Source organism: Dama dama, chromosome 29 (assembly GCF_033118175.1).
Source record: "Dama dama isolate Ldn47 chromosome 29, ASM3311817v1, whole genome shotgun sequence".
Lineage (NCBI taxonomy): Eukaryota > Metazoa > Chordata > Mammalia > Artiodactyla > Cervidae > Dama > Dama dama.
This window is the reverse complement of record NC_083709.1, coordinates 69,349,659-69,361,472: the sequence shown is the minus strand read 5'-3', so window position 1 is coordinate 69,361,472 and position 11,814 is coordinate 69,349,659. Positions and strand designations below refer to the sequence as shown.

Genomic DNA, 11,814 nt, shown 5'->3' with positions numbered 1-11,814 from the left:
CCCCAAGGCAATCACTACAATCCCAATGTATATGGCCGTTGACTCACCTCCACTCTCGCTTCAGCTCTCGTGAGGGACGGAGCACAAGGAATGGTCCCCACTTCTTACCCCTACCTAGTCAGGTGTAGAGCTACACATCCATTAGATTTGAAACGACGTTTACTTGGGTTTCTTCTCTGACGAAACATCCTTTTTCTTACGGGAAAATTGGGAGCATACAGAGACGTATAAATGAGCATCTGTGTATTCCCACTACTCAAGAAGTAGTAACATTTTCTAACATCCCGTCCTCTCGCGATGTGATAACTGCACACACATATTCTTTTATTTAAAAATTAGCGTCATGCGTTGGATGTGTAGGTTGCTTATCATTTCGAGTATCTTTATGCATAAATCTTCATCGACTTGTTCTCAATGGAAAGGGCGGTAACTTGGACCCTAAAACTGAAGCGGGTCCGCGCGAGACAGCACAAGACAGATTCAGCAGCGGAATAAGCCCTCCAGCTTCCAGCCGCCACCTAGCGGCAGCCTGGCCGTCCCCCTCCCGGCGCCTCACTCCCCTAGCGCCCCCGCCCCGCGCGTGCTCGATCTTGGCGCCATCCGCCGGCACCGCTACTGCGCAGGCGCCAAGTAGGGAAACCGGAAGCGGAAGGTTTGCGCGCGTCGGGTGGGCGCCGGTGTGACCCGTAGCCATGCGCGACTTGAAAGAGTCCAGGCCTCGCCCCGCAGCGACCCCGTGCGGGTGTGTGAAGCCGGCCCTGGAGACAGGTAACTTCTAAGAGGCTGCTGGTTATGCGCGCGTTAAGACCTCCAAGAGCAGGGAACCGCTTTCACTGCAGAGGGGGGACGGAACATGCGAGACCTTGAATGGACAAGGGTTGTTTTTCATTTTTATTGCGGAGTTACGGGTCATGTGCTCAGGCGACCACGTGACGTGTCTGAGGCGAGCGGGATGATGTCATCTCTCTTGATCTTTGGTGGCTAAGGTTGGCAAGCTCCTGGCAGAAAAGCCACGTGCACTAAGAACTACTGTTTACTGTGACCCCATGCACTCCCTTTATTGCTCAAAACTAGTTCGCCTCATGTATTGTGTTGTTTTCAATTGAAAGCATCTTATATGCAACCGGTTTCCTTATCTTTTATTATTCTTTGCCTTGTATTTAACACTCCAGTCAATCAAACTGGTTCGTTCTCTTCTTATGCTAGAAAATTTGTCATTTAACTTTGTGCACCTTATTCCCTCTATTTGAAATGCTCCATAGTCCTGACCAAGGTCACATACATAGTTATGGTAGCATAGAATTTGAATTATAGTAAGTCTTCTAAAAAGGAATTTTTCCTTTCACCCTGTTCTTTCCAGTTTATTATCTAAAAAGATATAACAATGCATATGTATTGATGAGGATATTTGTATGTACTTATGAATGTTTTAAGAATCTTGTTTTATAGTTGCATAACATCTGGTGTGCTGTGGTCCATGGGGTTGCAAAGAGTTGGACATGACTGAGTGACTGAACTGAACTGAACATCTGGTAGAGGTTTCCCTGGTGGCTCAGTGGTAAAGAATACACCTGCTGTATGACAAAAACCACTACAATATTGTAAAGTAATTAGCCTCCAACTAATAAAAATAAATGAAAAAAAAAATTTAAAAAAAAGAATACACCTGCCGAGGCAGGAGACACAGATTGGATCCCTGGGTCAGGAAGATCCCCTGGAGTAGGAAATGACAACCCACTCCAGTATTCTTGCCTGGAAAATTCCATGGACAGAGAAGCCTGGCCAGCTGTAGTCTAGGGCATCACAAAGTTGGACAGCTATAGCCTGGGGCGTCACAAAGTTGGACACGACAGAGCATACACGCGTGCACAAAACATCTGTTAGATTTTAAAACTATGAAGTCATTGCGTTAAAGAAAACACGTCTTCCTACATCTTTTCTTGACCTTTTTTTTTGTTTGTTTGTTTTTGCCTGCTTGGAAAAGAAAAATAATGATGGTGGGTTTTAATACATTGTGTTAACACTATTATGTAGAAAATTGTGCCTTCTCTTTTAAAAATTTTTATATTCTTAAAATTGTTTATTGAAATATAGTAGATATATAATGTATTAGTTTCAGGCGTACAGCAAACTGATTCAGTTATGTGTATGTGTGTATTCTTTTCACACATTCTCTTCCATTATAGGTTATTATAAGATATTGAGTATAGTTCTCCATGCTGTACAGTAGGTCATTTTTGGCTGTTTTATGTAGAATAGTGTGTATGTGTTAAGCCCAAACTCCTAATTTATCCTCCTCTTCCCCTTTTCTATGTCTGTGAGTCTATTTGTTTTGTGAATAAGTTCATTTCTATCATTTTTTTTAGATTCCACCTATAAGCAATATCATGTGTTTGGCTTTCTCACTTAGCATGAAGTCTGGTTTGCTTAGCGTGATCACCTCTAGGTCTGTCTGTGCTGTGCTGTGCTTAGTCGCTCAGTCACATCCGACTCTTTGGCCATCCCATGGACTGTAGCTGGCCAAGCTCTCTGTCCATGGGGATTCTTCAGACAAGAATACTGGAGTGGGTTACCATGGGCTCCTCTGGGGGATCTTCCCAACCCAGGGATTGAACCCAGATCTCCCTCATCGCAGATGGATTCTTTACCTTCTGAGCCACCAGGGAAGCCCAAGAATGCTGGAATGGGTAGCCTATCCCTTCTCCAGGGAATCTTCCCAACCCAGGAATCAAACCAGGGTCTCCTGCATTGCAGGGGAATTCTTTACCTGGTGAGCTACCAGGGAAGCCCCTACGTCTGTCTGTGTTACTGCAAATGGCATTATTTCATTCTACTTGACCTTTTGATTAATGATTTCTTACCTAATTTTCTTCTGTAGGGAATCTTTTAACTGAGCCAATTGGTTACTTGGAATCCTGTTTCTCAGCCAAGAATGGTACTCCAAGGCAGCCATCCATTTGTAGCCATTCACGGGCTTGTTTGAGGATTAGAAAAAGCATCTTTAATAATCCTGAACATTCCTTGATGGGCTTAGAACAGTTTTCTCATGTTTGGTAAGTTGTTTTATAGTTAGAAATGGTACTCTGGACCAGAACTTGTCTCTGAGTACTCCAGTTGGAAGTACCCTTGGAGACTGCCATCCAGACCACCCTTATGTATTGCATGGGATTCTTGGACTGTAGACATGAATGTGAATGTTGGCATAACTTGGACACCCTCAGGGAAGTGTGGGATCCACTGAGGGGGCAGTTGTTCTAATTGTGATGGGTGACTTCTATTCAGCTGAAATCTATAGACCTCAGTTTTGCCCATGGGTCATCATTCTGTCTTCTAGACCAGGGGTCGGCAAGCTATGGCCCATGGAGCAAACCCATCTCTTCTTCTGTTTTTGTAAGTAAGTTTGTGGGAACACAGCCACGAGCATCCATTTATGTGTTGGCGGTGGCTGCTCTTGTGCCATAGCAGCAGAGTTGAATGTTTATAGCAGAGACTGGTTGACCTGCAAACCTTAAAATATTTTCCAGCTGCTCCTTTAAAGAAAAAGTTTGTGGACTTTGCTCTAGACCTGTGAAGTATTAAGTCTACTCTTCCTAAAAGACAAAAGAGACCTTAGAAATCTTGATACTTTTAAGGTAAAGTGTTAGCTATATTAAGGCCTATGTTAACTATCATTACTTGCCATCACTTAAATTTTGTCTCCGTTCATTCTTCCTCACCCCAGCAATTTTTCCCCCACTGATCATGTTTTAATACCATTAAAGGCGTTCTTTCTGTTTTAGTTTGTGAGGATTAGAGTTTTTTCCTCCTCCATGTCATTATGATAGATTAATTTCTTTGTCTTCTTTTCTTACTCAGTAATTTGGTTTATTTTCAACAGGATTTTGTTTGTTTTTCACAAAAATGGTCATTTGAGCTGTAAGGCAAAAGTACAGCCTCCTAGACTGAATGGTGCAAAGACTGGCGTTTTCTCTACAAGGAGCCCACATCGTCCCAATGCAATAGGACTGACCCTGGCCAAACTGGAAAGGGTAGAAGGTAATTTCTACTTTTACCTTTTTTTCCTTAACCAAAAGAAGTCTAATAAAATCAACATAGTACTCAGCACTGGCTGTTATTCACAGAAATACAAATGGTGTTAGCCCCTGAGACCCACCAGATATTGAAGAGAACGAAATGATTAAAGGAATGTGAGCATTGAAACACTTTGAGATAAGCTCTCATAGGATGCTCAGAGTTAGTTTATGTCACTGCACTTATCAGAAGTTTTTATTTCAAAATAACTGTTAAGATTTCACAATCATTAAATTAGCAACCAAATTTTTTTCTAACTTGAAATTCTGTAAATGCAAAATGATCTAAAAATAATTGGACATGTTCAAAATTTAACACACAGCAGCAGGTTGCTTGTGCATATATGGTCAGCGCATGGGGTGGTCGGTCATTTCTTCCTTGCAGCCCCGAAGAATGAATGCGCATCCCAGCTGCAGTGCTGCTGTCCGCTGAGACATGAGGCAGAGAGCTGGGATGAAGACCCCTTAGATTGAAAATGTGTCGGATTGTGGGAGAACCTGTGTAGAATACTAGATTAGTTTCAACTGCGTGCTTGTGTATAACGTTGTTACTGAGCTGTTTGTTTTTGAAAGCTTCTGGTTCTCAAATCCGTCCAACCTGATCAGCACGTTTGTGAAAGAGGCAGAAGATGGAGTGGCAGGTATGTGGGAAATCAGGGGACATTCCAGGCTTCAGCTTGCTTGTTTGTAAAGTGGCCAAAGGAGAAGGATTCACTGTGGAATGTTTTTTTGAGGATCTTACGAAGGCTCTAAGGGTACATTACAGGCTAAAAGATGAGAGCCATTACTTGATTTGTTCTTTCCGAGAGCTTGAACTCCCTTGCTGGATTATATTCAACAGGGCCTTGGTTAGGTTTTCCAGAAAAATTCTAGAGCCAATCCAACTTGAGTTTTCTCAATTTGTGATGGCTAACCAACTTGGGTAGTAGTACTAGGACATTTTCTGATTGTTTTTGCAACCCACACGTATTTTCTGAGCACTGAATATGTGTCAAGCATTATTCTAGGTGCTGGGGATATAGTGGCAAACAAATTTAGATAAAAACCTCTGCCCTCCAGAGGAACTTAGCATTCTCATGGGGAAATCAAATCAAAGAGGTGAAGACAAACACGGCAGCTCTACAGACACTCTTATGTAAGTAAGCATTATAGGGAAAACCAGTGTTTTTGTGGTGCTTTGCAGTTTATAAAGCGTGTTCATGTGTGTTATCTACAGTGGCTCATGGACTTGATAGAGTAGCAGTCTGACTGTTGTGGATGAGGGCACTGAAGTCTTGGATGTTTGATACCCAACGGCATCCAGGGGCAAGAGTCTGTCTGACTTCAAATCCCTTGAACTCTCACTTGTACCCCCCGTGTCTTTTGCAGATGTCATTAGGCACAATCTATCACTTAGAAAGTCCAAAATCTTCTTTCCAGAGTTCCATGTTCATTCACAATAAGCATGTTTTAGAAATCAGAGTCCTTTGTTAGTCATGTTTTTCTTAAATGAAGATATGCTCAAATGTGATCACATGGAGTTTTTTGATTCTCATTGGACCAGTTTTCCAAGGGTTGAGTTAGAAGACTCTGCAGCAGAGTCTACTGGACAACAGCTGTGTAAGTGGGACAGCAGGAGACCTCTCCTTAGTGTTTGGTAACGGTGACTTACATCCTGCTTAGTTATGTGATGGAATATTACATTTCTCTTGCTGTGTAACATTACCACACCCTATCAGCTTAAACAGCACACGTTTATTACATGTTTAAGACACTATGATGTTTCTCTGGGTTAGGGGGTTGGGACACAGCTTAGCTGGGTCCTTGCTTAGCACCTCACGACGTTTCAGTGAAGGCGTCACGTGGAATGAGTTCTTTTCTGGAGGTTTGACTGTGGAAGGATCCACTTCCAAGCCCACTCTGGTCGTAGGCAGAATTCACTTGCTTACAGTTGTGATCCTGAGGGTCCTGGCCTCTCGCTGGTTTTGGCTGGTGGCTGCCTCCAGCTCCTAGAGGCAGCCCATAGCATGTCAGGCAGGGGCTTGTCATATGGGCTTTCCCAGCATGGCTGCTTGCTTCATCAAGCCCACAAGAAGAGTCTCTCAAGTGAATGCAGCAAATGCAGGAGTCTTAGATAACATAGTCACTGGAGTGATACCAAGTCATAACACAGGAGGAGGGAATTATACACCATTAGGTGATGAGCATCACAGGGCCACCTCAGATGCTGTTTGCCACCGTAGAAACCATCTTCAGTCCCACAGAGGTAATAGAGGACTCTGATGTACCTGGGCTTCCCTGGTACCTCAAACGGTAAAGTATCTGCCTGTCATGCGGGAGACCTGGGTTCAATCCCTGCATCAGGAAGATTCCCTGGAGAAGGAAATGGCAACCCACTCTAGTATTCTTGCCTGGAAAATTCCATGGGCAGAGGAACCTGGTGAGTACAGTCCATGGGATGTCAAAGAGTCGGACACGACTGAGCAACCATCTTTCTTTCTGATGTACTTGGAGCAAAGCTAGAAACCTCCCCGTGATGCAAAGGTGAGCTGGCCCCACCTAGTGCTCGAAGGCCTACTCACTGTCTAGGGGGAGAGACTCTAAGCAGGCCGTTGCCAGACCACGTGACCAGGGCTCCAGGGAAGTTTGGACACAGCTTCCTCTGCAGAGCCCACAGGAAAGAACACTTTTGTCTGAGAGCCGGAAAGGCCCTGGAAAGGAGGCGTTCCGTGAGAGCCTTGAAGAGCACACGGCAGTCTGATGGGTTGAAAAGAGAATGGGTTTCTAGGCAGAAAGAGAAGTGTGTATTGGCCCCAGCTGTAAGGGAGCCTGGCGCGTGAGGGCGTCGTGACTGAGCCTGCTGAGGTTTAGGCGGACGGTGTTGAGTCTCCGATTGTGCTGTTCCTCATTGTTAATATCTCTAAGGTGTTTTTCGCATTACAGGTGGAGCTGTGTACCTTTCTGGAATTGACATGATTCATGGCACCCCCGTACTAGATATAAAGCCCTACATAGCTGATTATGACTCACCGCAAAATGTGATCGAGTCTTCAGGGGACTTCACCTTACAGAATAACCAAGACAAGCTGAAAACCGGGTCCCAGTCTGAAGGCAACAGCAATAGCTGTGACTGGCAACAGCTCCCAGGGCACAAGGAGTCACAGCCCCGCCGCCGCTCTGAGGAGATGCCCAAGTGTCCTGGAGCCAGGACGTCAGGGGGAAGCAAGGCGGGATCTGACGGTGCAGCCCACAGCCAGCAAAGCTCAGCTGAGCCCAGGGGGCGAGCGGCAGAGCTGAGGGAAGAGTCCGGCCCCAGGGTGGCACAGGAGCAAAGTGGCCCACAGAGCCAGGAGGAGAGCCCTTCAGAGGAACACGAAGATAGCAGGCTGAAGAGAGGGGCAGGAGCCGCGGTCCCGGAAGGACGCGGCCCAGAGATGCCCCCCAGGGCTCCTCCCAGGGCGGCCGGTGCAGCCCAGCGCGCCGTGGTCCCCGCCTGGGTGAGCGAGGCCCCGGTGGCCAGCTTGGAAGTCCGGTTCACTCCTCACGCAGAGATGGACCTTGAGCACCTTGGCTCAGGTGAACCAGGTACTTCCCACTTCTTGTTTGTGAAGAAGAGATGAGCCTTTGCTAGGGGATTTGGCAAACTGGGTGTTTCTCCCATCCAAATACTAACCAGGCCCGACCCCGCCTGGCTTCCGAGATGACATTAGGCATGTTCAGGGTGATGTGGCCATAGACCAAACTGGTGTTTCTGAGGGCGGGTATATAGCGTATTGGTCACTATGCCTTGTAAAGCAACGTGGGAGTGTAGAGTCAAGCTTGGACAGTGTCATCATCCGATGGCTTTCAGCCAGCACCTGTTCAGCAGAGGCCCAGCCGCTCAGTCACGTGTTTACTGAGGACAGCTGCTGCCCAGGAATAGGGCCTCTTGTCAGCTCACAACAGTCGTTCTTGGAGTTCTCAAATGGCATTCTGATGCTCAGTTGTGCCTGTTCTATACTTAGGTCGATCTTCTTTCGTCTGTTTCACTCGCTGACTAGAGAAATGTCTCATCTTATTTTAACTGTCAGGGGCCAATAGCTCAGCCTTTGGCGCAGAGCCCAGTAGTAAGAAGGAAAGAGTGTCTTACCAGAGAAATTGTCCCTATAAAGTCCCGGCACTGCAGAAGAGCCGCCACAGGGCTTTTCCTTGGCACCTGTTTAATACATAATGTTAACAGACATTGTCATCTGGTTTTTCAAGCCCACAAGCAGATTCCAAGCAGCTGTCTAGAATGAAGAAAGGGCCCGTTAAGAAGGGGGTTCAGTGGCTCCAGTAAGAAGTAGCCAGTTAGTTAGTTGTTGCCAAGGAGATGTCAGATCTCACCTGGTGGTGAGTGCTTCTCGTTGTATCCTAAGGCTTTATGTTTAAACCGAACATTTAATTTTTAAATTGATCTCTTTATTTTAAACGTTTCGTGAACATTGTTTAATCACTTCATCTAGTTCATGGGGGTCTTCCCTAATGGCTCATGGGTAAAGAACCCACCTGTAATGCGGGAACACCTGTTTGATCCCTGAGAAGAAAACAGCAACCCGCTCCAGTATTCTTGCCTGGGAAATCCCCCGGACAGAGGCGCCTGGCGGGCCACAGTCCACGGGGTCGCAAGAGTGGGACGTGACTTAGTGACTAACCAACAGCCGCATAGCTCATGGGAGCAGGAAGTCACACCCCGCCTGGCTTGTGGTGTCTCGGTTCCCTGACCAAGGATTAAGTCCACACCCTCAGCAGTGAAAGCTCAGAGTCCTGACTAGTGGACCACCAGGGAATTGCCAAGGAAAGTCAGTTTTAAAAAAGGATTTTGTGGTAGAACAAGGTGGTGCTGCCTAAAAGGCACCACATGTTTGCCCTTTGTCTGGTGGTTATCATGAAATGCTTTCTGCTTTGGAAAGTTTTGTGTTTTTCAAACCGCAGTTCCTTGAGAGGCTGCATTATGTCTTACTGATTTAAAAAATGGTTAAAAAGAGAAATAATGAACTGTAACTATAAAATGGGGGCCGATTGATTTATAGCAGCAGAATTGTGAGCCAGGACAGGAATAAGCAATGACTTCAGAACGTTTAGAGTCTAGAAAGGATAAAAAGATGTTGGAATGGGGAGGTGGGATTGGCACTGAAAAAGTGCTGTGGGAACAGGCAGGAGAGTGTATTCTGACTTGGGGAGCAGAAAATCTGAGGAGGCTTCCATCTCCTTGGGGAGGAAATCTGAGAAGGCTTCTTGGAGGAAAGGGTGAGTATTTGGGCTGAGCTTGGAAACATAAGTAGGCAGGGAAGTGAGGCACTTGAGCCAAATGAACAGCCAAGCGAGGACCTGGAGCTTCTACAGGAAACAGTTGCTGAAGAGGGTGGTGTTTTGGGAACTCGTCTTTTTAGAGTGGCCTTAGAATTGTTTTATGTACCATACAGGAAAGGAATCTTAGCACTACATAATTAGTCCTCAGTTTTTGACCAGAGATTGTATTTCAAGACTTTACTTAGCAACTTTTTACTTGGACATAGCCCAGAGTGATATTTGGCTATTTTCTGAAATCTGAATTTGTTTTCAGAAGGATAGACAGCACCTCCACCCCCCACTTCCACTCCAGATGATATTTTGAACAGGAACAACATTCTGTAAAGCACCTGCCTTTCTGGAAGAGCCTGGTCCTCGTTTGGATGTGTGTTATGGGGCAGCTGTTAAAAATTAGGTCACAGTTAATCTTTTATTTAAGTTTTGTGTGTAACGTATTTTCAAACATTATAACGCACCCACAGTGTGACAAACACAGGAGGTTTTTCCGCTTCCTGTGTTCACTGCCATCTGAGCCCGGGGAACGGGGTGGCCTCCTCCCGGTGATGGCGCCGAGCTTGCTGTACCTGCTCCGCCGTTCTGACAAGGGCTCTCCCATCCCTCGTACAGAAAGTAGCGTGGCTTTACCTGTGGGTGTGTGACGCCCTGCCCTGTCTTCAGGCAGTGCTCTGGCCGTGTGTGGCCTCCTGAGAACGCTGGGACTGTCATGCCTTTCAGGGAGCATGCCTCCATTCTGAGAGGAAAATGACAAGGAATTAAATTCAAGTCTACGTTGAGCTTCCCTAGTGGCTCAGCTGGTAAAGAATCTGCCTGTGGTGCGGGAGACCCAGGTTCGATCTCTGGGTTGGGAAGATCCCCTGCAGAAGGAGATGGCAACCCACTCCAGTGTTCTTTCCTGGAGAATGTCATGGACAGAGGAGCCTGGCGGGCTACAGTCCATGGGGTCACAGAGAGTTGGATAGGACTGTGCGCCTAACTTTCACTTTCTACACTGAGCATAGGAAAGTGACATTTTGGGTGCACAAAAGGGAAAGCTCAGCTGTCCAGCTAGGAGACTGAGGAAAATTATCGCCATGGTTTTTCTTGCTCTCAGCAGATTTCTAATTTGGGTTGAGTGTGCATAAATTCAGTATAATGACAGTACCACTTGAAGGTGACACTCTTTATGATGACTAAGTAGATTTCCAAGTGATACTCAAGGGTCCAGCCAGCCTCCACACTGAAACTCGCTGCACTGAAATTTCACTTGCATGATTTTGATAATTAAGCCTTGGCGTCTTTTTTGGGGGTGGGGGGTGGAGGCTGTATACCCTGTGGGAGCTTACTTCCCCAGCAGGAATTGCACCTGGGCCCATGGCAGGTAATGCGTGGAGTCCTCATCACCAGACTGCCGGAGAATTCCCAAACTCTGTTCTTCTTCCTGCAGGTGTTGGTCAGGCTTCATTTCAGTATTTTCAGTCAGCGGAGGAAGCAAGGCATGCCATCGAGGCTGTGCTGTCAGCCGATCCTCGGTCTGTATATCGCCGGAAGCTCTGCCAAGATCGTCTTTTTTACTTTACTGTAGACACAGCACACGTCACATGCTGGTTTGGTGATGGTTTTGCAGAAGTCCTGAGGATCAAGCCAGCTTCTGAGCCGGTTCAGATGAGCAAGGCTGCAGAATCCCCGGGGTCTCTGGGGTCGTGAGTATTTGCATGGAGCGTGTAAGACAGCCTAATTGACTTGGGTGTGGCTGTTGGGTTATCAGTACAAGCTAATGACATGCCTTCTTTGCAAAAGGAAGCAACATGACGCTTTGTGATCTCACTGCTTTCATGTGATTTGGGTTGTTCACCATATGTATTTGAAAAACATGTATTTTAATAAACTAAGAGATATAGAATTTGGAGAAATCACCATATCATGATTGCTTTTGATCAGTTAATACTGAAGAATCCAAAGGTGATGCTATGTCAGGGTTTTCCGAAAGAAGTCAGTTGTCCTTGGTACTTGGTAAAATTGGGCAGAAGCTACGGGATGTGGTCAGCCATTCATGTTGGGTTTTTTTTGTCTGAAAAAGCCTGATCTGTCTATTTTGTTCTAGATCAAACTGAGTTACGATATCTTGAGAAACTAACAAAACAAAGTTGTTATAAAGCTCTTTAGAGACTTTGCTCCCCACACCCACATATGTGTATATATTTAATCCTGATTCCAAAATGGTGACTTTAGGATTTCTTTGGCTGCCTTTGTGTCAAAAAAGAAAGTCCTTCTGAGAAGTCCAAGAAAAATAGCTTAGCTACTGGTTTCTTTCTTATTAATTCTGTGACCATTCACTGAGCACTGCCGTGAGTGGGGCTTCAGTGGTGGAATGAGATAAACTGGATGCGGTTCTTGTTGCCAGCCACAGTTGTGGAGGAAGAAGACACAAGCGCACTGTTGTATTACATCAGATAAA

General features: G+C 45.9%; 1 protein-coding gene across 4 annotated transcripts; it reads left to right on the top strand.

Annotated features, from left to right (window-relative positions):
- The first annotated feature begins 639 nt into the window (after positions 1-639).
- On the top strand, positions 640-11,269 carry TRMO (tRNA methyltransferase O). 4 transcript variants are annotated; one of them, XM_061132189.1, is made up of 5 exons: positions 640-768; positions 2,879-3,053; positions 3,878-4,035; positions 6,993-7,634; positions 10,804-11,269. In XM_061132189.1, the coding sequence occupies exons 1-5, from the start codon at positions 693-695 to the stop codon at positions 11,061-11,063; spliced, it is 1,311 nt and encodes a 436-aa protein (XP_060988172.1). In that variant the 5' UTR covers positions 640-692; the 3' UTR covers positions 11,064-11,269. The 4 variants fall into 4 exon arrangements, with proteins under 4 accessions (XP_060988172.1, XP_060988175.1, XP_060988173.1 ...); XM_061132192.1 differs by lacking the exon at positions 2,879-3,053 and adding an exon at positions 4,644-4,711 and having other exon boundaries at positions 670-768; XM_061132190.1 differs by lacking the exon at positions 2,879-3,053 and having other exon boundaries at positions 676-768.
- Positions 11,270-11,814: the final 545 nt, after the last annotated feature.